Genomic DNA, 27,163 nt, shown 5'->3' with positions numbered 1-27,163 from the left:
CGAATCATGCCGAGTTGTGTGATTGTGATGTGTGTTGAGGTACTGCACTGTTCCACACGATAGGGGTCGGTATGGTACCACGTACGACATTGCTATGTCTGTATTGTGAAGATGTTTAATGATAACTGTTAAGTGCTATGCTGACATTTGTAGTGTAGCTTCCTCCTCACCTGATTTAAAAAGCTGTTTCTGGTCATCAACCTTGGGTGCCATCATCAGCTGAAGCATCTCGACAGAATCTTCACTGGGGATGCGGTATGATGAGCTGACAATCTCCGTAACTTTAATGTCCACATATGAAGACTTTCCTGCAAAATTATTCACAACATCTGATTGTTCCCTTGTTATTTAAGGTACAAACTTGTGATGTATGGTCCGATATTACCTATTTGCCAGTTTGCAATTTCACCAACAACATATGCATGACATTGCACTGCTTCATTACATAAGGATATGTGGTTTGTAAGTTATATAGCAAGCTGACATTTGAAACATCTTTCATTTATGAGCGTAAATAATTCCCAGGAAAGTGTAGTCGATCTTGTTGCACAGGAAGAACATTTTATATTTTTTAGTCAATGCAGGAATAGATGAACCATTTGGGACAGAGGGGCAACAAACAGACAGCAAGGAGAACAGGCGGACAAATAATCTTGGACAAAATAGCACAGATAGTGAAAGGAAGACAGGGGTAGCTAAGCTGAGTGAAAGTTTCAAAACGTTTTTCAAAAATACAGGTGAGACCAATACCTGAAGCCAAGCTGTTCATGACCATGATGCTGCAAAATTTTATTTGTTGGGTGAAGACCAGTCTTTCTCCTCCGGTCATCTGGCCAGTGAAGCTGATTACTCTCACCACCTGAGATGCAATTGTTCTCGACAATGTAGGTGGACAGGAAGAAGCACAAGGCAGCGGTTGCCAGCTGTGAATTGTTTGGCAAACTTTGTGTGGACGCAGCACAAGTCTGGGGCAATTCACAGCAATGGAATTCACCATACAGTTGATTGATTGGTTTGTCATCTTTTCAATGTCTTTTGACAGGGATCGAGCTGCCACTGGTCCGTCTTTGAAGTGTGCAACTGTGTCAAATTGGGTGTCATTATCTGCAAAGGGAAACATAATTACAAGGAGGATCTTCTTCAAAATAATTTTCAATAATTCTCAAAACATTCAAAGAAATAGAATCAATTTCTTAAATGATATTTAGTATCACCCAACCTTTGTCCTGATTCGGCATCTTCACAGAGAACAACTTGGGCAGGCAGCAGGGACTTCTCAATTTTTCTTTATTCCAGTTGTTGCCCTAATAAGGAACAGTAAAAACAATCATAAATGATCCATGGTTCAAATAAACAACACACACACACACACACACACACACACACACACACACACACACACACACACACACACACACACACACACACACACACACACACACACACACCAACAAACATTTCGGAAACTCCATTATTAGTACAATTCAGTTTAAACCATCATTCCTTGTATCTCCAAGCACAGAAAACAGAATATCATTCCATCCAGTTTGTTTCGTTTTAACATCACAATGTCAAGATATCTGGAACAAAGACAAAGACATGCAGTGAAGTCATTTTAAGTTTGAATCAATCAGCGGAATGGCATCATTAACGTGAAATTATCGACACGAACCTGTCGAGGAGAATGATCATGAACGTGATTGGCCTTAAAAACATGTTCGTTTGGCATACAATGGCAAAACAAGGAAGTTCAATGCAGCATGATGCCATTAAGCCTGTCAAGCCTGCGCAATCATGCCAACATCTCAGTACTCTTTCTTCCCCACTACTTTCACATACCGATCCAACAAAATAAGAAAACAACCCACTGACTCGACTGTCACTACTCTTGCAATCACCACTCATTGAGTGAACACCTTCATCCCAACTCCTCTTCCTTACTCAAAAAATTATGCCCCCTTGTCCTATCAGTGTCCATTATGCTGGAAAATCATTCTCCACTTATTTTGTATCAACATTTCATTATCTGAAACCTGTCTGTCAGATTCACTCACTGTAACCTCCCTTCTCATGTAAAAAGTCCTGTCTCCTTCAGTCGATCTTCATAACCGAGTCGAGCTCTGCCTGGGAGAAATCGAGTTGCTCGATGCTGGGCACTGTCTCTGGTAACTATGTCCTCCCTTGGATGTGATGACCAGAACTGAACACAATTTTGGAGATGAGGCCTCACTAAATTCCTGTACAGAGTTAGCATCGCCTCATCCGATTTGTAATTTATTATTTATTATTTTTCACTTACAAATGGCCAAAGAAATCTCATATCTTACCAATTTCTGCTTCTTCAGGATCGGCTTCTCTGCTTGTGGTACATCTCGAAATGCCAAACGAGAATGTTCTGAAGAGTGAAAAACCCACATTAGAAATCAAAATCATAATGTAATTGCAACATGACAAAATCGTGTACCTGATGGTCATATTGCCATTCCAGTATTTCTCCGTCACTTTCTTAAATCAAAATCATAATGCAACATGACAAATCATAATACAAAATCAAACCATGCCGAGTTGTGTGATTCATAAATAAACACTCGTGGTGAGTTGAGACAGCACACACAAACAAAACAAATATTCACACAAAGTTCTGATGTAAAATTGTCCTGGAAATCTAAATGTCGGCACCATTTGAACAAAGATCACACCGTTCAACGTTACACACATACACACCAGCGATTTTGGGATAGACAACGGAGAAATGAGCATGATGACCAACTACAAATATCTCAAAAATGAAGTCAAAAGATCTTGGAAGCTGAAAAGAACCAAAATTGTTCCAGTGATAATTACAGAAAAGGAATGATGAAGAAGAACCTCAAGAGATGTTTAAAATCAACCCTCGGAATATTACTCGAGAAAAACTACAGTTGGAAGATGTCCGGGACTCGGTGACAATCCTGAAAAGAGTCCTCCTTTGAAGGGAAGAGAAGAAAACTTTGAGACAAATCGGACAACTGGACCTGTAGCTTATCTTTGTCTCTGCCCAAATGTTGTCACCGATATTTGTGAGCATTCTGACTGCTGGATCAGAAGCAGATTTTGGAAGGAATTTGCGGAACCGTCATTTTGATACACTTCTGGTCATGTGAAATGGTGGAGGCCAAGCCGATCACATCAGGTTGCTGTCCTAATGTTGTAGCCCAAAGTTGGAAGCATTCTGACTGGTGGGTCTGGAGAAGAAGATTTTTGAAGGAATTTATGCGATTTCAACAAAAATTGACCAAATCAGCCATTGTGACACACTTCTGGTCATGTCTTTTTGGGGAGGTCAGACTTTTTTTTCTGTCTGACCAGCCAGGCTCCCTACGGGGAAGATACCCAGGCTTGCATCCATACGGGCTAGGTGGCTTCGGCTCCTGGTTTCAGAGAGAGGCGTCGTGACCCTCACTCGTTTTTAGCTTTGAATGGAACCAAGAATTCAAACGACCTACCATATCCTATACTTCCAGCGGCGGGAGTTTGTAGGAGCTCGGATACTGCGGGGATTCGTGCACGTTCGCCAGTCGGACATGATGATGGCGTACCCTTAAACCCACTTGGGAAGGGTACGGCTGACAGATGCAAGAAGCCTGTGGCAATATTGAAGTGTAAACAGTTCCTCAAGATAGCCACTTTCAACATCCAGACTCTCACGGCACCGAAGATCACAGATGAGGACTCTCGGTTGAAGACTGAAGAACTGGCTTGGAATATGAAAAAGCATAGTGTGGAGATATGTGTGGTTCAGGAACACAGGCAGGTGCATAAGATGGAATGGAGAGATGATGTGAACCGCTACAGCGCTGGTCTTGGGTATGAACTGTACACAGCATCAGCATGGAGGAATACAGTGCAAGCAGCAATAGGAGGGGTGGGGATCGTTATTGGCAAGGTAGCCCAGAAGGCCCTAATTGGAGTGGATCACATTTCAGACCAGATGGTTAAGGCTTCCTTCCAGGGAAACCCTGCATTTACAGTAATTGTCATATATGCACCATGTGAATACACAGACAGCACCGACAAAACTGAGTTTTACAATAACCTCCGGCAGACGATTTAAGCTGTCCCTCGACATCACTTCCTGGCTATACTTGGTGACCTTAATGCACGCCTTGGCCCGGATTACGTTCTATTCACCCAGCAGACAAATGATAATGGGAGGCGGTTGTTGGATGTGATGGAGGAATATCATCTATTGGCCACTAATATGCTGTTTCAGAAGAGAAGAGGGAAATTATGGACCTGGATGTCACCTGAAAACCACACATCAAATTGACTACATCCTGATGCGTAAGAAGTGGCATAAAAGCATCACCAACAGTGAAGCAAATGGGATTTTGTGGTTATGTGGTGGAGATACGAGCGTTATGTTACGAGCAGGAGCGTTATGTGGTGGAGATACGAAATAGATTCCACATGCGGCAGGGGGAAGATGAGGGGGCTTCAGAACGTTACCAGCATTTTGTCGAAGCAAACCAAAAGGCAGCCGATGCCTGCCTCATGCAAATCCCGAAGGTACGGAGGAAGGAACAGAGTTTAGATCCGAAGGTCACTATGACCCGGAAGGAGATGAAGGCCGCGTATGAAGCATACATTGTTGACAAGGGTGAAGATGGCCAGAGTAGAGAGGAGTACACAAGGAGAAAGGAGGAGCTGTATACAGAGATGCCAACTTTTGGAAATCAGAATTAGGGAGGATTTGCAACCGACACCAAATAATGTGCGTGAAGCGCACATCTCGAGCGCGGAGCGCTCGACCCTTACGGCGGGGTCCAGGGCCCGCCTTAGGGCCCTGGAAGCTCTGGGGTTCTAGACGCTCTCTAGTGCCCTCTGAGCCCTATTTTGGAGCATTTAACATGTTAAGAATTCCCACTTTTTGAACAAAAAAAGGGGAAAATTGTGCACTTTTTAATGTTACATGTATGTTAATATTAGTAAGTTAGGGGACAATCAAAGATTAACAAAAAGCACAAAAGAAGCAATATTTTTCTTACCTTACTGGCTGGTACTACTGCTGCTTGCTTTTTCCATGGCAGCTTTGCTGAGTGACAGCTGTGTGGCTCTTTTAGCCCTTCTGATTATGTCTTTGCTGTATTCTCTCTGGTAGCAAGGGGTGCTATGAGCTAGTTTTTCAATTAAGAGAGCTTCCAGGGTTTTGACACTCAAATTGGGACGAAATTCAGTATGATTCTTCCGTACAAGACTGAGTGCCCGCTCACATGATGCGTTCGAATGAGGAATGACCAAGATTCCCTTCATCACTTTGCTCAAATTAGGATACTTCTTGGCACCAGTGCAGGGATCTGTGAGCTGTGAAATCCGATGCCACTGCTCATCCACTCTCACTGTCTCAGTAGCAATTGTAGCTATGGAGGCGTCTGCCTGGTAGTGAGCGAATTCACTCTCAAGACTGTCTATGTCACTATCACCGCCACTGAACAGACAGGGGAATTTCTTGATGAAAAACTCAACACAGTCAAACCCCACTTCTTGGTGTAGCTTAACATCCAGCACCTGAGCATGCTTGGCTAATTCATCATCTAGTGGCCAGGTTTTGAAGATGTAATTGCAGGCTTTCACATAATATGAGCGAACTGCACTGAAGAAACCTTGGATGTCTGACTCACTCAGAGTGAAGGTGGATTTCTTGAGACTCCTTTGTTCCCTTATATACAGTTTGGCATCGTTCCCAATCATGAGGTCCTCATCATTCTTCTGATGATTTCTGTCAGAGAAGGGTACATTTACCAGAGCAACCGATGACACCGATGGTTTCAAAAACCGTACGAAGATATCTTTCAGAAGACCATTCAATTCTCCGTGCAGGAGATGAATACAGGGTTCGTCTCTTTGGAGCAGAAGATTCCCCTTCTCAAAAAGCTTGTTAGCATATCGAAGGAAGAAACAATAGAGTTTTGTTTGTGGAGACAAGAACATCCTGTTGACACGTTTTTCTCTAGATTCCTGCACAGTGTTTGAGGAAGATGCGCTTTTAGTTGTAGAACTCGTAGTACACTTAGCCGCAGGGCGATCACACTTGCGTTTACTGCCAGCAGAAGAGGTCAGACTCGTAGTACCAGATCCAATTTTACGTTTGAGGAGAGAGTTTGAGGTAGGTGCAGCCAAGGAAGAAGACCTCTGATTCGAAGGTTTTGCTGAGCTTCTATCAAGTGATTTGGCAAAAGCAGAACTTAACTTGGGTCCTTCTTTGCCTGTAGATGGGACTATCACAGTCTTTCTCGACTCTGAAGGGATCTGCTTTGTAGATGAACGTGATGAAGGGCCGGTGATGCTACCTGCTCTCAGCATTGGTTTTGGTGCTGTCCCTGCTGTCTTCTTCGCAGCAGATACTGCAGTGGTAGTGGTGAATGCTGCTCCACTAGTGCTTGATCCTGCAGTGCCAGTACTGGCAGTAGATACAGTGCCGTCCTTCTTGCTCGTTGTTAGAGTCTTGGCTACAGTTGGTTGCATTTTTCTTCGTACTTCTTCTTTGAAGAAGAGGCGAAGTGGCTCCCACTGTTCAATCAGCCTGTCTAGGCACTGACCAAGGGACAGCCACCTTGTTGCGACATGCTTCAGAATCTTGTGTGTAGGGGCATCACAGAGTTCTTGCAGTGCTTTCACTCCTTTGACGCGTTTACTACTTTTGTCCAAGTAGTAGTAAATATCGATGAGAAAGTCATCTAATTCAATGGGTAAGGCCTGAGCCTCCTTCTTGGCCGTATTGTGCATCATATGGCAAGGGCATCCCATGATGTAGCACTCTGGATTTTTTTTGTGGATATAAGCAGCGACTCCTTTGTGCTTGCCCACCATGACAGAGGCATTATTATCAGCACAAAAGGAAACACAATTTCCCCACGGAATTTTCCTGTCACTGAACTCATGATCAAGCAGTTTGAAAATGTTTTCTCCAGTGGAATCTTGTTTGCACGCAGGCAAACTTAGCAAACGTTGCTTCACAATCCCAGCACTGTTGTCATAGTACGAAATCAGGACAGGATATAGCTGGGCCTCACCACTGTCATTGCTACCGTCTGTAGCTAGGCTAAATGGAGCTAGTCTAGCAATATCGGCAATAGATGAAGCAGTAACATTTGACAACTCACCAATTATTGCTGAAGTTTTTGTTCTTGCACATCCATACTTTGAAGCAACTTTTGAATCTGGAAACATCTTTTGAAATAGAGCTCCAGCATGATCTGAGACTGATATGGGCAAGTTATGTTCCACAATAAATCCACTAAAGAGAAGTTCCGCTCGGGTAACATCCTCTTCCTCGCTTGTCCCTTGTTTGGTGAAATAATTCAGAAGTGTACCGGTACTCGTGCTCGAAGATCTCTCCTTTGCAATGTCTGTGTGCCGTTTGCTTCCAACGTGCTTCCGAATATCATCGCGACCTCCGTGCTCAACTGAAATATCAACGCTGCATACTGTACAATACGCATGATGAATTCCTCTTTCAGTCTTTCGAATACACGGGTATTGGAGACTGTATTCGGTCTTGTACTTCTGAGACCATTTCTTGGTCTTCGTAAGCTTCTTTTCTGCCATTTCATAATCAACATCGAGGGCTTGAAGCATCGGTAACTTCGAAGTCGATGTTCCACAGCTGCAGCGCGACTCGTAGAACTCTAGCGGCTGTTAAACACCGCATGGTGGTCGCGACCGCCGGGCTGGTACGGGGCCCAGCTGCATGCAGTGAGCGTATCGCATGCATATACACTGTGCATACATACCGCATGCACTGTATTGCACACATACCGCATGCACTAAATCTCAGTGCATGATCGCATAAGCGAGATCCAGACCCAATGTTTCGCTGCTCCTCATTTGAATTTGCAATTTTTTACGTACAATTTGGTAGCAGCGAACGTTATGGAGTTACCACATGCTATACGTAGCAGACGATGCTTTTCATTCAATTCTCATACTAGTACATTCTGATTAGTGAACAGTGCAAAAATATCAAAATTTCGGGAGGATAAGGATAGTGATCGTAAGGGCGGGAGTTTGGGTGAATTTTCGGAAGCCTCCCGATGAAATCGGGAGGGTTGGCATCTGTGCTGTATAGGATGTATGCAATTTTGGAGCAGGATAAACTGACTCAGAAAATAGTTGAGGTGGAAGAAGCGCACGAAAACCAAAGGTATGGATTGAGCTGGCAGCTCATCAATGATAACTCCAGTCGAAAGTCATCCCAGTCCACAAAGATTCAAGGTGAAAGTGCGGAGAAGAGAGTTGGTACCTGGTACTCACATTTTAAAAATTTGCGAGGTAACCCCCCTCAACTTTTGGTGGATAACGTACCAAGAGCTCCCATCTTCTGCGCCCTCCCCATACCCGATGGCCCCTTTACTATGGATGAGTACAAGAAGGTTAAAGCATCCATAAAGTACAGCAAGAGCAAAGGTGAGGATGGGGTGGTACCAGAAGTGTTGAAGTATGTCCCTTTGGATGAAATTATCTTAGTGTTCATCAACCATATGTACGAGGAAGGGGAGTTTCCAGACCAGTGGTCTATCCTGAACATTGTCCCGTGACCGAAGATGGGAGATCTCTCCAAGACCGACAACTACCGTGGGATTTGCCAGAGCTCGGTGGTGGCAAAGGCATATAATCGAATGATTCTGAGCCGTATCAGACCCGTCTTAGATCCCCTGTGAAGGGACTCTCAGAATGGCTTCCGTCCAGAACGCACAACTGTGGGGCAGATCCTGGCACTTAGGAAACTACTCGGGGGAGTGAGAGATCAGAGCCTTACAGCAGTGATCACTTTCATCGACCTCAAGAAGGCTTTCAATAGTGTTCATCATGGGAAGCTTTTTGAGGTCCTCCATGCCCACGGCATCCCTGAGAAAGTGGTTAAAGCAATCAGTGCCACCTACTCCAAGACGAGTGCTAAAGGCCCTGTCAAACCTTGACGTTTTAGCCAGCAATGGCAACATATAAAAATGTATGTAAAACGTTGGCGTACGATGAAATTTTGATTTTTTTTTAAGTTTTGGACGTATTTATAATGAGTTGGACGTATGCATAACGTATAAGTAACGTACACTGAACGTTTTAATCACATATAGATAACTTATACCAACGAATGCTGAGCGTGTTGTCAGCGTTCACAACCTATGCCCAACGATAGTCGAACGTATGCAGAGCACGCTGCACATATCGCCAACGATCACGTGGCGTAGCCTGTTAAAAAGCTGCCGCTCGCCGATTCAAATCATAACCGCCTGAGAATTGGAAGTGTCAACATCGCAGTCACACCTTGACGATTTAACCAGCATATGCCGACCGATGAAAAATGTGTCTGAAACGCTGGCACAAGTCAAATACGTTATGGGTAAGTTTGGTTTACGTGAAGGGCACGCTGAAAAACGATGACGTATGCTGTCATACGTCGTATTAAGTCGAATACGTCGTGAAATTTCAAGCATGTTGAAAATTTTATGACGTACTCGCCGTATGGCTCACACATTCCACTACGCTGGGAATAAGTTGTAGGCACGATATGCGATCGTTGACACACGTCGACACACCTTAATTGTAAGTTACTCATAAGTCGAAACACATCGAAGTAATGTTTAGCATACCCAAAAGTTATTTTCTCCGTCAAGGCATTTTCTTTTTTTCTCCTTGGCTCCGTGAAGGCACGTGACAAAATATCTGAAGTTGTTGTTGTTGTTGTTGTTGTTGTTGTTTTTAGTCTATCACGAATTTTAAAATATATCCGGACATTTGTTTTTAAGTTTCGACGTCGACGTGACAATATCCTCAAACAGAAAATATTCACAGAGGAGCAACTAAGAATAAGACGAGCAAACTGAAGAGGCAATCGGACGTGACGTCACGGCACGTGACGAAATATCGGAAGTTGTTGGTTTTTTTGTTTTTTTTAAACGCTGCCAATATGCCATTATACGGTAGCTGTAAATTAGAAACACGTTCATTAAGTTATGTGGTCATCCGGAAGACGTAAATCAAATACATCTACATACGTCAATATGCGTTGGAGGTACGTTACACATAGGTTCAAAGCACGTTACTCATCGGTTAGAAATAAGTTTTGGGTACGCCTAGAATTACCTCGACGTGTTTTGACATATGAGTAACTTACAAGTCACGTGTATCGACGTGTGTCAACGATCGCATAACGTGCCTCGACGTGTGTCAACGATCGTGTAACGTGCCTACAACACGTTACTCATAGGTTATAAATAAGTTTCGGGTACGCTAATCATTACCTCGACGTGTTTCGACTTGTGAGTAACTTACAAGTAACGTGTGTCGACGTATGTCAACGATCGCATAACGTGCCTCCAACTTATGGCCAGCGTAGCGGAACGTGTGTGCCATACGCCAGCATACGTAGTAAAATTTCAAGCATGCAAAAATTTGAGGGCAACCACAAAGTACAACGATGAAAGCCAGCGTACTACGGCGTATGGCAGTGTTTTTCAGCGTGCTCTTAACGTATTCAAAACTTACCCATAACGTATTCGACGTGTGCCAGCGTTTTAGACAAATTTTTCATAAATCGGCATATGCTGGCTAAATCGTCAAGGTGTGACAGGGCCTTAAGGTCTGCTCGCCTGATGAAGAAACAGAGTACTTTGAGATTCTGGCTGGGGTACTCCAAGGAGATATGTTGGCACCCTTTCTGTTTATTGGGGTCCTTGACCATGCACTGAGGTTTGCCATCAGTGGCAGGGAGGAGGAGCTTGGGTTTACGTCGGTGCCCTGTCGGAGCCGCCGTGTACAACTCGTAATGATCACAGATCTTGACTTCGCCGACGACATTGCTCTGATATCAGACACAGCGAAGAAGGCGAGGGATCTACTTCAGGCTGTGGAGGGCGAATGCAAGAAGATTGGTCTTCAGCTTAATGCCAAAAATATGAAGCTGATGTCATATAATATTGATGACACCACCATTGCTACCTTAGATGGTGTGGTGCTTGAAGTAAGAAAGACTTCAAGTATCTTGGCTCCTGGATTGCCTCGACTGAACAGGACATCAAGATTAGACGAGCCCTCGCATGGAATGCCTTGCACGGTATGAGGAAAGTATGGAAGTCGGGGCTGAGAGATGACCTGAAAAGGCGGCTTTTTGTCGCAACAGTCGAGTCTGTACTGCAATATGGAGCGGAGACATGGACACTTACGGTGCAACAAGAGAAGGCATGAGATGGGGTCTCTACACGCGCATGCTCAGGATAGCCCTTAACGTGTCTTGGAGAGATCATGTACGGAACGTCAACTGATATGCTGGCCTGCCGAGAGTATCCGTCAAAGTCCATGAGAGGAGGATGAAAATGGCGGGACACTGTGTTCGGCACCCTGAACTGTCTGCTAATCCCCTCATACTTTGGGAGCCCACACAGGGCACTGCAAGAAAAGGTAGAAGTCGGGCCACCCACATCAGTGCACTGTGGAGCGACACAGGCCTTGACAGCATTAACGAACTGAGGACTGCCATGCTGGATAGGTTGTTCAGGAGGTGCTACATTCATGGAACTTGAGATGGCATAGGCGAAGGCCAATATATGCCCTCGCATTAGTAGTGGGTCATGTGATCTGCATGACCACTGCAATTTAACATCAGGACCCTGGCCTAATGTTTTAACTCAGATTTGGTAGCATTCTGACTGGTGGGTCTGGAGAAGAAGGTTTTTGAAGAAATTTACTGTCGGCCGTTTTGACCTTCTTAAAGTCATGTGACCAGAACAAGCTGTGCAATTCCTGTTTCCAGTCAGGAGAGGAATGTTGCAACCAAATTTCAGCCAGATTGGCCCAGTGGTTTCGCTGGAGAAGTCAAAAAAGGAACGGAATGACGGACGGACGGTGGGCGATGACAATACCTTATCTGCAATGTAAATTCCAGATAAGTAAAAAGAAATCGTCATATCTTGGTCCATGAATCATGACCCCTTAAAAAAACGGGGGTGGATACTTCAAGACATGGGTGGACTCCGTTCCATCTTTTGAGACGCACTTACGTGTGGAGGTATCAGTTAACAACAGCAACTTTCACATGCACACACTTACCCACAATGACATGACACCCACACAAAGACTCTCTCTCTGACTCTCTCTCTCTGACTCTCTCTCTCTCTCTGACTCTCTCTCTCTGACTCTCTCTCTCTCTGACTCTCTCTCTCTCTGACTCTCTCTCTCTCTGACTCTCTCTCTGACTGACTGACTCTCTCTCTCTCTCTCTCTCTCTCTCTCTCTCTCTCTCTCTCTCTCTCTCTCTCTCTCTCTCTCTCTCTCTCTCTCTCTCTCTCTCTCTCTCTCTCTCTCTCTCTCTCTCTCTCTCTCTCTCTCTCTCTCTCTCTCTCTCTCTCTCTCTCTCTCTCTCTCTCTCTCTCTCTCTCTCTCTCTCTGCCAATGTAACCTAAATCTAGATATTCCTTGGCCTTTGTTTGGGGGTTTAGTCGAGGGTTTTGTGTCCTTGGGTGGTTAAATGAAACCACACGTGTGGTGTCCAATTACAGCACCACATATGAATCGCCAAATACGATTTTGTATCAAACTCTACCAAATTAATATTGTTACTTTTTGATTTATGTTCTAATCATTGACGACAAGCAAATACCACCCGTCACTATGCTGACGGGAATACGAAGGGGGGAGTGGTGCAGGAGAGAGAGGTGGGGAGGAAGAGAGAGAGGAGGTGAGGGAGAGTGGGTGGAGACCATGAGGGTGGGGTAGAAGGGAGCAGGGGGGTAAGGGAGAGTGAGAGGGGAGGGGGCAGGGGAGAGAGAGAGGATGGAGGGGGAGTGAGGAGGGAGGTGGAGGGAGAAGGAGAGGGAGAGGGGACAGGGGGAGATGGAGGAGTGGGAGGGAGAAGAGACGAGGATGGAGCAAGGAGGGGAGATAGGAACAAGGGGAGAGAGAAGAATGGGGGTGTCGGTGGGCGGGGGAGGAAGCGACGTTTCACCACATGTCACTCGATTCTGTAGGAGAGACAGGGTGTGAGGAGGTGGGTATGAGGAAGAGAATGAGAGCGGGAGTGGGAGAGACAGATGTTTGTGAGGAGACTGCTGCATTTAATCAAAAGGGGGAGTGAGGAGGGTTCAAAGAGAAAGAGAGAGAGAGAGAGAGAGAGAGAGAGAGAGAGAGAGAGAGAGAGAGAGAGAGAGAGAGAGAGAGAGAGAGAGAGAGAGAGAGAGAGAGAGAGAGAGAGAGAGAGAGAGAGAGAGAGAGAGAGAAGGGGGGTGGAGTAAAAAAAGGAGGAAAATGTGAGTGGAGGAGGTGGGGTTAGCAAAGAAAATGATGTTATGCTTAATGAACACACACACACACACACACACACACACACACACACACACACACACACACACACACACACACACACACACACACACACACACACACACACACACACACACACACCTCCCGCATGAGCACTTGTGAGTGGACCTTTATGTCCGAAGTACTGGGGCCTGTTCCAAATTCCATTGAGGTAATATATACACACATACGCACGTGGAAATGTACACACGTATAAAGTACTGTATATAAAAACGATAAACACAAAGATTTACCTTGAAACAGAGTTCTTTGAAAGAGGAATTCAAGTGGAAAATAACTGAAATTCAACATAAAAATCTATCAAGCCACAGAGAACACAAAAAGTCAGCCGATTCTTTTCACAGCTAAAATCAACATAGCGGAACTCCCGATATGAGGTTGATGGATGTAATTAGCTTATCTGGAATTTACATTCCAGATGAGGTCTCGTCATCGCATACCATCCATCCATCCGTCTGTCCATCCATCCAACCATCCGTCTCTTTTTTTGACTTCTCCGGCCATAGCGCTGTGCCGATCTGGCTGAAAATTTGCAGCAATGTTCGTCTCCTGACTGGTAAGAGGAATTGTAAAGCTCTTTCCGGTCCCGTGAGGTTAAAATGGCTGACTTAGTAAATTTCTTCAAAAATCATTTTCTCTAGACCCACCAGTTAGAATGCTACCAAATTTGGGTTACAACATGAGTCCAGGGTAGGGATGTTAAATTGCAAAGGTCATGCTGATCACATGATAATAAGTGTGCCAAATTGGCTGACTGTCAATTTTGGGGAAAATGGTGGAAATTTCTTTCAAAATCTTCTTCTGCAGACCCTCCGGTCAGAATTCGAATCAAATTTGGGTTACAACATTAGGACAGGATCCTGATGTTAAATTGTGGATGCCATGCCGATCACATGACCAGAAGTGTGACAAAATGATGGTCCTGCAAATTCCTTTCAAAATCTTTTTCGACTGCTCCACCAGTCAGAATGCTACCAAATTTGGGTTACAACATTTGTTCAGGTTTGGGATGATAAATTGCTGGTCATTCCGATCACATGGCTGGAAGTGTGTCAACTTTTGAGAATATCACATTAATTCCTTTAAAAACCTTCTTCTCCAGACCCACCCGTCAGAATGCTCCCAAATTTGCCAATCTGTTTGGCAATCGCCGATCGGTCATATTAAACACCATGCACCTGGAGTGTCAAACAATGTCCGAATTGGACAAATTAACACTTTTACAGAAGTCCAAACTGCTGTTGAGATCAATTTAGAAGTTCAAATTTTGAAATTTAACTCAGCTCAAGAGATTCCAGAGGTAATTAATTGCATGTGTGGAAAATAAATAAAGGCATGAACACTCGGAGATGCCCGGAATATCCAATGTCCAAATTGGACAAATGAACACTTAATTATTTTAGCAGTTGGAAATGTTGCTGAAGTTAATTAAGAAGATTAAATGTTGAAATTCAACTCAGGTTAAGAGATTCTAGAGCTTTTTTCAATTGTGGAAATGAAGTAAAGCCATGAACACTGGTGTCTCCAGGCGTTTATAAGCACTGTGACGTATCCAGCAATCCGTACATAAGAAGATGAGGCATTTGATGATATGAGTGAAGAAAGTAAAAAAAAAAAAGTGAGCGCTTTATCGTTAAGAAAGCGTTGCGGCCTGTTCCAAGTTACGGCATTGTTGAGCAGGCCAAACAAAATGGAGAATTAAGACCCCAACAAGCTGAAAGAGGGCTGACAGGGGCTGAACAAGGATGGCACCTTGAAAAAGGATAATCAAATAAGGCAGTTAATTATCTTCAAAAGGTGTGTTAAAATTAACACAAACACCCAATTTCAATTCATGCACTGCAATGGAGTGCCCTTCGTATGCCTGCAAAGTTTGGGACTTCCATGTTTCATTGTTTTGGAGTTATGGAGGACATGGACTGATTGACTGACTGACACACACTGATGACCTGCTGAATAAATATAAAAGCACATTATATTAGAGAAAATACAATATGCTGAGCAATAGGATTTTCATAAAAATAATAAAAGGATAGATTTTCACCATGGTGTTCAACGAGGTTTCATTTGTGCCTTGATTTGGTTTGTCATCTTGGAATGTTCAGTGAAAATTTAATCACTTCATGAGAACAAATCATTCAAACACAAACATGTGACTTGATTCACATTTAACAAAATGCGTGATAAAACAACAAAACAAAATAATAGCACAAAGGAGTAGGTAACATCGAGCACAGAAATTTCAAACTGATAGGTTCCTGGCAACGAGGTAAGAAAGTGTGAACTTCATTTAATTAAGTCTCACGGAAAAATCGGTTTTGTTCATGACACACCAAGGTGAAAAAATCAAAATATTCCGTGAATGACATGGTTTGTGAAACGGCATAGAAAAATCGAACAAACAGGTGGACACCCAAAACCGGGGATCGCTCAGGCTTCTGGGACAAAGAAGAGGGTTTCCTGTCGGTGAAGCATCAGCTCCTCGAAGCCTTATAAACTGTTATAATACATTTTAGAAAAACACCGCATTGTTCCACAAGAGAGAGTCGGTAGGGTACCACGAACTACATTGCTCTGTCTGTATTGTGAAGATGTTTGAGGATAACTGTGAAGTGCTGTGCTGACATTTGTGGTGGAACTTCCTCCTCACCTGATTTACAAAGCTGCTTCTGGTCATCAACCTTGGGTGCCATTATCAGCTGAAGCATCTTGACAAAATATTCACTGGGGATGCGGTATGATGACCTCACAATCTCCAGAACTGTAATGTCCACATATGAAGACTTTCCTGCAAAATTATTGACAACATCTGATTGTTACCTTGTTATTTAAGGTACAAACTTGTGATGTATGGTCCAATATTACCCATTTCCAGTTTACAATTTCACCAACAAATGCAGGAACTTGCACAGCTTCATTACATAAGGATATGTGGTTGGTAAGTAATATCGCAAGATGACATCCGAAACATCTCTCATTTATGAGGTTAAATCATTCCATAGAAAGTGTAGTCAGGTCAGGTTATATCTGTGACCTGCTACAGGTACCATGTAAACCTGTACTAACCTGTTCCATGGTTGGGTTATCGGCGACTAAACCGTCTCCCCCACCTGGTTTTCTGGGGAGGAGGGTGTTTGGATATGGACACCCAGCAGGATGAAAAACAAAACCTGTCAAAGGGCGGAGGAGCTACTTATGAGCCAACGGCCATCCATATCTAGTGCCCAACTGTGTCTGCAGACGTCCTCCTGCAGTTGGGTTACTTTTTTTATATAGGAGGTTGGTGGCAGGATTTGCACTCCAGCCACCGTAAAACCGTTCATTCCGCAAAACACAAAAACGCAAAAATATCTGAAAACCCACTCCGTGGGAGTACCTCCTGTGCAGCTTCCCTTCGCAGGGCAGCTCACCGGATGACGGGTTGGGGCAAAGCCTTCGGGACCCCCAATCTTTGATGATAGGAGGGAAACCACAGGGTAACATCCCTGGGTCAGATTGCGGGAAAGTGTGTCGGAGTGGGGCTGAGGTGTCGTCCACCAGACGGCGGTCTCCTTGGGTTAACCTGAGGCGGTCCCTTCGGGTGGGTGCCTGGAATGTCCTATCCCTAAGAGAGGATGATCACCTGTCTCTGTTATCATCTGAGCTCAAGCGTTTGGACATCGGGATTGCAGCTCTCTCTGAGGTTCGGAGACCGGATTGCGGCGAGATAATGGTGGGTGGTTACACCTACTATTGGTCTGGTCGCTCTGAGGGTTACCATACCCAAGGGGTTGCTGTAGCTGTGTCCAATAAGCTGACCCCAATGATAATTGAGGTAACACCGATCAACGAGCGTATTATGAGATAAAGGATTCGTCACTCCTTTGGTGTCATTTCCCTGGTCTCTGTTTATGCTCCGACTGAGGCGAGTGATCTCACCGTGAAGGATGCATTCTACGCCACGCTCGAGTCTGTGGTTGATCAGTGCCCCAGACGATATACACTTCTAGTCTTGGGGGATTTCAATGCATCGACTGGAACTGATAGGGATGGTTATGAGATGTGTGTTCGTCCCCATGGGTCAGGAACTATGAACCAGAATAGCACTAAGTTCCTTGACTTTGCAAGAAGTCATGGACTTAGGGTGGCCGGTTCATGTTTTCAGCGCCCACAAGCTCAACGCTGGACTTGGTATTCCAACGCTGGCGATGCGGCAAAGGAGATTGACCATGTCCTCATTGACGGTCACTGGAGGATGATCCAGAACTGCAGGGTCTACCGGAGTGCTCAGTTCCTCAACACTGACCACAGGCTTGTGTAGCAACTCTAAAGCTGCACCTTAAATCCTGGAGAATGGTACCATCCCAGCCTAGGCTGGATGTTGGCAAGCTCAGGGATGAGAGAGTAGCTGAGGAGTTTGTGAACAGGCTGAGTGGACACTTGGGGGCCTGGGTTCTTTGGGGGGTCATGAAGAGTTGTGGAGTGCCTTCAAGACCAACGTCCTTGATGTTACCGGTGGATGTCTTGGAACTCACCGCAGGGCAAAGAAGAATTTTGTCTCTCAAGGGACACTGGATACAATTGACCAGAGTCGCAGGGCCAGGCTGAATGGCAGAGCTGAGCTGTTCAGGGAGCTGAGGCGTAAAACTGTACGTGCACTGAGGGTGGACAAGGAGGCCTATGTGCGAGGAATCTGTGAGGGGGTAGAGCATCACCTGTGGACAGGTGATTCTTATCCCGCTTACAGGGGAATTCGCGCATTGCGTTCATCCAAGCCCATCCCTCGGAGCACTACAGTTCGAGCAGAGAGTGGTAGGCTCTTGACAGAGGAGTCTGAAGTGAAGGCCCGCTGGGCCGGTTACTTTGAGCGATTGTACCGGGGTGATCCCCCAGCTGTCGAGTTGGACGTCAAGGGTGTTACAATCCCTGTTGCTGACCCTCGAATCAACTGTGGTCCACCTTCGCTTGTGGAAACACGGGCTGCGTTGAACGGGTTGAAACGGGGCAAAGCTCCAGGGATCTGTGGCATCCATGCTGAACTTCTCAAGGCTGGTGGAAATGCTGCACTCTTGTCGTTGCATGCAGTTTTGTGCTCTGCCTGGAACACAGGCATCATCCCAACTGATTGGAAGAGGGGCCTTGTTGTTCCTCTCTGGAAAGGGAAGGGTGATCGCCAAGACTGCAACAACTACCGAGGGGTGACGCTGCTCTCAGTGCCAGGCAAGGTCTTTGCTTGGATAATTCTTGATCGGCTTCGCCACCATCTGCTTGAGCACCAGCGTCCAGAGCAGTCAGCCTTTACACCAAAGAGGTCAACGATTGACCGTATCCTTGCTCTTCGTGTCCTCACCGAACGCAGACGAGAGTTTCGGCAGGGGCTGCTTGCAGCCTATGTTGATCTCTGTAAAGCGTTCGATCCAGTGAATCGGGATGTCCTCTGGAGGATTCTTGGTCTTCGTGGGGTGCCACCAAAACTGATTGATCTGATGTCTGAACTCTACTCTGGTACTGAGAGTGCTGTGAAGTGTGGTGCTACCATCTCTGACTTATTTCCAGCTGTTACTGGAGTTCGTCAGGGGTGTGCACTGTCCCCCACACTTTTCAGCACTTGCATGGACTGGATTTTAGGGAGGATGTCAGAGAGATCAAGCTGCGGTGCATCGTTTGGGAATGTCAAGATCTCGGACCTTGATTTTGCAGATGATGCAGTCATCTTTGTGGAGACTTTCGATATCCTTTTGGGGGCCCTCGAGGTGCTGAATGAGGAGTCGGAGACGCTGGGATTACGGGTTTCTTGGGTCAAAACTAAGATCCAGGCTTTCGGTGACATCTTGGATGCTGCTGTCCTGTCTGTGTCTGTTTGTGGTGAGGATGTTGAGGTCGTGGAGAGATTCAATTACCTTGGCTGTGATATTCATGTCTCTGCTGGTTGTGAGTCAGAGGTCAATAGACGTCTGGGTCGGGCCTGGGGAGTCATGGATTCACTGGATCATGGGGTGTGGCGCTGCCGGTACCTGTGTAGGAGGACGAAAGTCCGAGTCTTCAGGTCCTTGGTACTTCTGGTCTTGCTCTATGGATGCGAGACTTGGACTCTGACCAAGGATCTGAGATGGAGACTTAATTCCTTTGGTACCAGGTCTCTTCGGAGAATCCTTGGCTAACGCTGGTTGGATTTTGTGTCCAATGAGCGGTTGCTGAGAGAGACTCGGATGAGATTTGTTTCCTGCATAGTCCGTGAGCGTCAGTTGCGGCTGTATGGACATGTAGCTCGTTTTCCTGACGCTGATCCTGCTCACCAGATTCTCTCAGCGGGGGAGTCTCGTGAGTGGAGGAGGCCAGTGGGCCGACCATCATCTCAAGGGGATGGGGATGGGCCTGGCATCTGCCTGGGGGATGGCCAGACGGAGGTCCCTGGAGTACTGGCGGAAAGTGGACGCAGCGACGCGCTGTTCTGGCACATGCTCCCATACCTGACCTGACCTGTAGTCGATGTTGTGGCACAGGAACAACATTTTATATTATTTAGTAAACGCAGGAATAGATGAACAATGAGGAACAGAGGGGCAACAAACATTCAGCAAGGAGAACAGGCGGACAAATAATCTTGGACAAAGTAGCACGGACAGTAAAAGGAAGACAGGGGTAGCTAAGCTGAGTGAAAGTTTCAAAACGTTTTTGAAAAATACAGGTGAGACCAATACCTGAAGCAAAGCTGTTCATGACAGTGATGCTGCGAAATTTTATTCGTTGGGTGAAGGCCAGTCTTTCTCCTCCAGCTATCTGTCGAGTAAAGCTAATTACTCTCACAACCTGAGATGCAACTGTCCTCGACAATGTGGGTGAACAGGAAGCAGCACAAGGCCGTGGTTGCCAGCTGTGAATTGGTTGGCAAACTTTGTGTGGTCGCAGCACAAGTCTGGGACAATTCACAGTAACAGACGTCATGATAGGCTTGGTTGATTCGTTTGTCATCCCTTCAAGGTCTTTTAAGAGAGATTGAGCTGCCACAGGTTGGTCTTTGAAGTGTCCACCTGTGTCGAATAGGGTGTCATTATCTGCAAAGGGAAACAGACGATTACAAGGAGGATCTTCCTCAAAATAATTTTTAACAATTCTCAAAACATTCAAAGTAATAGAATCAATTTCTTAAATGATATTTGAAGCTCCTGTCACACCTTGACGATTTAGCCAGCGTATGGAAATGTATCAAAATTTATCTAAAATGCTGGCGTTCGCTGAACTATTTTTTTTCTTTCGGTTTTGGGAATATAATAGTGTATTCATAACGATTTGGACATATGCATAACGCATTTGTAACGTTTCCAGAACGTTTCGATAACTTATAGATAACTTATACCAATGAATGCTAAGCGTGTTGTCGGCGTTCACAACTTATGCCCAACGATAGTCTAGCTTATGCATAGTGCGGCAGCGTATTGCCGACGATCATGTGGCGTAGCCTATTAAAAGGCTGCCACTTGACGATTCAAATCATAACCGCACTAGACATCAAAGTGTCAACATCACTGTCATGCCGAAGAAAATTTCGAAGAACTCCTCGTTCCGGAGTCCCACCATGAGCTGGTCATACATGCCAAACTGCCGTCACCTCCCGATCCATGGTCTCACCCAGTTCCTTCTCCTCCGTTCACCTCTTCTTCTCCTGGCTCTATTGGCACGCAACTGGTACAGTGTCAAATTGATGAGGTCATGTTGATGTTGGAGGACAGCTCGTAGGTATTTTCGTCTCAACCTTGCCGGATCCTCCATCTCTCGGATGACATAGACATCTGCTCACCATTGAGTCTGGGACACTGACGGGTTCCTCCGGTGAACCCCATTTTTATATACCAATTCCCCTAAACGCTACCAATATGCCATTATATGGTAGTTGAAAGTTAGAAACACGTTCAGTAAGTTCTGTGGTCTTCCGGAAGACGTCAAATACGTCTACATACGTCAATATCCGTTGGAGATATGTTACACATAGGTTCAAAGCACGTTACTCATAGGTTAGAAATAAGTTTTGGGTACGCTAGACATTACCTTGACGTATTTCGACTTATGAATAACTTTCAAGTAACGTGTGTCGACGTGTGTCAACGATCACATAACGTGCCTACAACTTATGGCCAGCGTATGCGGAACGTGTGAGTCATACGCCGTATGCCAGCGTGCTTCAGTGTGCTCTTAATGTATACAAAACTTACCCATAACGTATTCGACGTGTGCCAGCGTATTCGCCAAATTTTTCATACGTCGGCATACGCTGGCTAAAACGTCAAGGTGTGACAGCGGCTGTAGTGTCACCCAACCTTTGTCCTGATTCGGCATCTTCACAGAGGGCAACTTGGGCAGGCAGCAGGGACTTCTCAATTTCTCTTTTTTCCAGTTGTTGCCCTAATAAGGAACAGTAAAAACAATCATTTATTCGAACCATGGTACTTTCAGATGTTTGTTCACATGAACAAAACACACACACACGGCCACACACACGGCCACACACACGGCCACACACACGGCCACACACACGGCCACACACACACACACACACACACACACACACACACACACACACACACACACACACACACACACACACACACACACACACACACACACACATCAGAAACTCCATTATTGCTACAATTCAGTTAAAATTCTCATTCCTTGTATCTCCAAGCATGGAAAACAATATAATTCCATCCAGTTTGTTTGCTTTTTACATCACAATGTCAAAAGATCTGGAACATAGACAAATACGTGCAGTAAAGTCATTTTAAGTTAGAATCAACCAGAGGAATGGCATCATTAACGTGAAATTATCAACACAAACCTGTCGAGGAGAATGATCATGAACGTGATTGGCCTTAAAAATGTTTTTGGCATACAAGGGACAAACAAGGAAGTTCAATGCAGCATGATGCCATGAGGCCTGTCAAGCCTGCACAATCATGCCAATATCTCAGTACTCTTTCATCCCTACTACTTTCACATACTGATCCAACAAAATAAAAAAAACAACGCACTGACTCGACTGTCACCACCCTTGCAGGGAGACCATTCCATGGTCATTTCACTCATTTCCACTCATTGAGTGAACACCTTCATCCCAACTCCTTGTCTTTACTCAAAAAATTATGCCTGCTTGTCCTATCAGTGTCCTTTTTGCTGGAAAATAATTCTCCACTTATTTTATATCAACACTTCATTATCTGAAACTTGTCCGTCAAATTCATTTGCTATAACCTCCCTTCTCATGTAAAAAGTCCTGTCTCCTTGAGTCGATCTTCATAGCTGAGTCTAGCTCGGCATGGGAGAAATCGAGTTTCTTGACGCTGTACACTGTCTCTGGCAACTATTTCCTCCCTCAGATGTGATGACCAAAACCAACACAATTTTGCTGATGAGGCCTCACTAAATTCCTGTACAGAGTTAGCACCACCTCTTCCGATTTCTAAATTTATCACTCCACAAATGTATGATGCAAGGACAAACTGAAAAGTAAGTTGACGAAGAGGTAATGTCCAAAACGTCAGTTTCTCCTCATTTCCCACGGACGTTAGCATATCTCAATCAACGTCCTGTTGATTTCATTCATCGTTCAGTTTTCGATGTTTCTGTGATAAGCTGGCATCCATCATGGCAGCATCCTTGGTCTTATTCTGTTTTTAATGTGTTCTACATGAGGGCCTATAAACATCCTGTGCAAACAGCCTTTCCCCATTTTTCTGATGATTGAACACACTGCTAAACAATCAACCATTCATGAGACAGACATTCCGATGATGCTTTCCTGTCTGTTGGTCTGCAGGATAAATCTCATCTTCGGCATCTACGAGGAATATTTTCATGTTCTCACATCGTCACTCAGGCATGACGGCCACTTAAACCTTAAATCTACTTCTGCACGCAGATTTATGTCAGGTCAGGTTCGATCTGTGACCTGCTACAGGTACCATGTAAACCTGTACTAACCTGTTCCATGGTCGAGTTGTCGGCGACTAAACCGTCTCCCCAACCAGGTTTTCTGGTGAGGAGGGTGTTTGGATATGGACACCCAGCAGGATTAAAAACAAAACCTGTCAAAGGGTGGAGGAGTTCTCTGTGAGCCAAAGGCCATCCATATATAGTGCCCAACTGTGTCTGTGGACGTCCTCCTGCAGTTGCGTTACTTTCATTAGGAGGTTGGTGGCAGGATTTGCACTCCAGCCACCGTAAAACCCTTCATTCCGCAAAACGCAAAAACGCAAAAAAAATCTGAAAACCCACTCCGTGGGAGTACCTCCTGTACAGCTTCCCTTCGCAGGCAAGCTCACCGGATGTCGAGATTGGGGCAAAGCCTTCGGGACCCCCGATCTTTGATGATAGGAGGGAAACCACGGGGTAACATCCCTGGGTCAGATTGCGGGAGAGTGTGTCGGAGTGGTGCTGAGGTGTCGTCCACCAGACGGTGGTCTCCTTGGGTTAACCTGAGGCGGTCCCTTCGGGTGGGTGCCTGGAATGTCCTATCCCTAAATGCCCGGTCACACCTTGACGTTTTAGCCAACGTATGCCGATTTTTGAATTTTTTTTCTAAAACGCTGGCACACGTTGAATACGTTATGGGTAAGTTTTGATAACATTGAGAGCACGCTGGCATACGTCGTAGTACGTTGCCATACGTCGTAGTACGTTGCCATACGTCGTTGTACGCTGGCTTTAAACGTTGTACTTTTCGGTTGTCCTCCAATTTTTTCATGCTTGAAATTTCACGACGTATGCCGGCGTATGACTCACACGTTCCGCTACGCTGGCCACAAGTTGTAGGCACGGTCTGCGATCGTTGACAGACGTCAACACATGCTACTTGTAAGTTAATCATAAGTTGAGACACGCCGAGGTAATGTTTAGCGCACCCGAAACTTATTTCTAACCTATGATTAACGTGTTGTTGGCACGTTACGCGATCGTTGCCACACATCGACAGACGTTACTTTTAAGTTACTCATAGGCTGAAAGACGTCGGTATAATGGATCGTCCTTGCGTCAGCGTCCACGGCCACGGCCAGGACACTTATTTGCAGCATTCTTCAAACTTTTCTTCGGCATGACGAGGATGTTCACACTTCGATGTCTAGCTTGGCTATGATTCCAATTGTCCATCGGCAGCGTCTATTTAAAATAGTCGAGTTTGAGCGTTTTAACACGTTCAGAAGAAACGTTTCAAATTTCCAAACCCCAGCGTCAAAAAAATAAATAAAAAAATAAAAAAACAAAGGGCGAGTGACAGCAATTTAAATCGTTCATTGTAAACAATGAAAATCGCTGAGTGGTACCGTTTAATCCAATTGTTGAGCGCAAGCGTCAACTTTCAATAGTGGAGATGCAGCCATTTAAATCGTTGAGTGGCAGCCTATGAACCTACCCGTGGACACGCAGACGCAAGGACGATCCATCATAACCCACACCCTCCCCCTCACACCCACCTACTAATGCCAACATGAACAAACTACTACTAATACTAATACTAATAGTAATACTAATACTGATACTGTTACTGCTGACATGGACATCGACTCAAAAAGGAACTCGAAAACACTGTTGGGTTCCCTTTTATGAACACCATTTTTATATACCAATTCCCAAAACCGCTGGGAACACGTCTTTATATGGCAGTTGTAACCTAGAAACACGTTCATTTATTTTTTTTGTCGACCGGAAGACGTCATTGGAATACGTCTACATACGTCGATGTGTGTTGGGACTACGTAAAGAATTGGTTCAAAGCACGTCAAACATAAGTTAGAAATAAGTTTCGCGTAAAAAAGACATTACCGCGACGTGTTTCGACTTCGAGTAGCTTATAAGTAGCGTTTGTGGACGTGTGTAAGCGTCCACATATCGTGTGTAAAACTTATCCCCATCGCATGCGAACATGTGTCATACGCCGAGTACGTCGTAAAATTTTGAACATGTTCAAAATTTATTGACGTACTCTACTTACTACAACTTATGATAGCGTATTTAGCGTTCTACTCGCGCATACCAAGCTTACCCATACCGTATTTGACGTGCCCCAACGTTTTAGACACACTTTTTGTTACGTCGGCATACGCTGGCAAGATCGCCAAGGTGTGACCGCGATTTTGACCCTTCCATTTCTACGGCAGTTATGATTTGAATCGTTGTGCGTCAGCCTTTTAATAGGCTACGTCACGACATCGTCAGCGATGCGTGCAACGCGCTATGCCTGAGTTAGACTATCGTTGGGCATCGGTTGTGTAGGCCGACAACAGGTTCAGCATTCGTTGGTATAAGTTATCTATAACACAACGAAACGTTCTGTGTAGTTACCAATGCGTTATGCATAAGACCAAGTCGTTATGAATACGTCCGAATCTTTAAAAAAAAAACATCAAAAGTTCAACGTAAGCCAGCGTTTTACATACATTTTAACACGTTGCCATCGCTGGCTAAAACGTCAAGGTGTGACCGGGCCTTTAGAGAGGATGATCACCTGTCTCTGTTATCATCTGAGCTCAAGTGTTTGGACATCGGGATTGCAGCTCTTTCTGAGGTTCGGAGACCGGATTGCGGCGAGATAATGGTGGGTGGTTACACCTACTATTGGTCTGGTCGCTTTGATGGTTACCATACCCAAGGAGTTGCTGTAGCTGTGTCCAATAAGCTGACCCGAATGATAATTGAGGTCACACCGGTCAACGAGCGTATTATGAGATTAAGGATTCGTCACTCCTTAGATGTCATTTCCGTGGTCTCCGTTTATGCTCCGACTGAGGCGAGTGATCTCACCATGAAGGATGCATTCTACGCCACGCTCGAGTCTGTGGTTGATCAGTGCCCCAGACGAGATACACTTCTCGTCTTGGGGGATTTCAATGCATCGACTGGAACTGATAGGGATGGTTATGAGGTGTGTGTTGGTCCCCATGGGTCAGGAACTATGAACCAGAATAGCACTAAGTTCCTTGACTTTGCAAGAAGTCATGGACTTAGGGTGGCTGGTTCATGGTTTCAGCACCCACAAGCTCATCACTGGACTTGGTATTCCAACGCTGGCGGTGTGGCAAAGGAGATTGACCATGTCCTCATTGACGGTCGTTGGAGGATGATCCAGAACTGCAGGGTCTACCGGATTGCTCAGTTCCTCAATACTGACCACAGGCTTGTTGTAGCAACTCTAAAGCTGCACCTTAAATCCTGGAGAATGGTACCATCCCAGCCTAGGCTGGATGTTGGCAAGCTCAGGGATGAGAGAGTAGCTGAGGAGTTTGCGGACAGGCTGAGTGGACACTTGGGGGGTCTGGGTGCTTTGGGGGGTCCTGAAGAGTTGTGGAGTACCTTCAAGACCACCTTCCTTGATGTTGCCGGTGGATGTCTTGGAGCTCACCGCAGGGCAAAGAAGAATTTTTTCTCTCAAGGGACACTGGATACCATTGACCAGAGTCACAGGGCCAGGCTGAATGGCAGAGCTGAGCTGTTCAGGGAGCTGAGGGATAAAACTGCACGTGCACTGAGGGTGGACAAGGAGGCCTATGTGCGAGGAATCTGTGAGGGGGTAGAGCATCACCTGTGGACAGGAGATTCTCGTCCCGCTTACAGGGGAATTCGCGCATTGCGTTCATCCAAGCCCATCCCTCGGAGCACTGCAGTTCGAGCAGAGAGTGGTAGGCTCTTGACAGAGGAGTCTGAAGTGAAGGCCCGTTGGGCCGGTTACTTTGAGCGGTTGTACCAGGCTGATCCCCCAGCTGTCGAGTTGGACGTCAGGGGTGTTACAATCCCTGTTGCTGACCCTCGAATCAACTGTGGTCCACCTTCGCTTGTGGAA

The 27,163-nt window shown here is 45.4% G+C and overlaps 1 protein-coding gene across 2 annotated transcripts in view; it reads right to left on the bottom strand.

Moving 5' to 3' along the window:
* The window catches only part of LOC147010452 (uncharacterized), a 108,187-nt gene that overhangs the window by 59,623 nt on the left and 21,401 nt on the right, over positions 1-27,163 (bottom strand). Inside the window, exons 5-11 of one of the 2 annotated variants that reach the window (XM_085860123.1) lie at positions 21,543-21,732; positions 20,034-20,387; positions 16,004-16,141; positions 2,328-2,395; positions 1,220-1,304; positions 751-1,104; positions 171-308 (exon numbers count right to left, since the gene is read on the bottom strand). In XM_085860123.1, coding sequence (XP_085716249.1) covers positions 171-308; positions 751-1,104; positions 1,220-1,304; positions 2,328-2,395; positions 16,004-16,141; positions 20,034-20,387; positions 21,543-21,732 — 1,327 coding nt within the window. The remainder of the gene's footprint in view (positions 1-170; positions 309-750; positions 1,105-1,219; positions 1,305-2,327; positions 2,396-16,003; positions 16,142-20,033; positions 20,388-21,542; positions 21,733-27,163) is intronic. The other variant, XM_085860124.1, reaches the window with a different exon arrangement.

This window comes from Eptatretus burgeri, chromosome 16, assembly GCF_056783735.1.
Source record: "Eptatretus burgeri isolate ZD-2024b chromosome 16, Ebu_testis_v1, whole genome shotgun sequence".
Lineage (NCBI taxonomy): Eukaryota > Metazoa > Chordata > Myxini > Myxiniformes > Myxinidae > Eptatretus > Eptatretus burgeri.
Note: the sequence above shows the minus strand (reverse complement) of the source record. Positions and strands in the feature narration are given on the sequence as shown.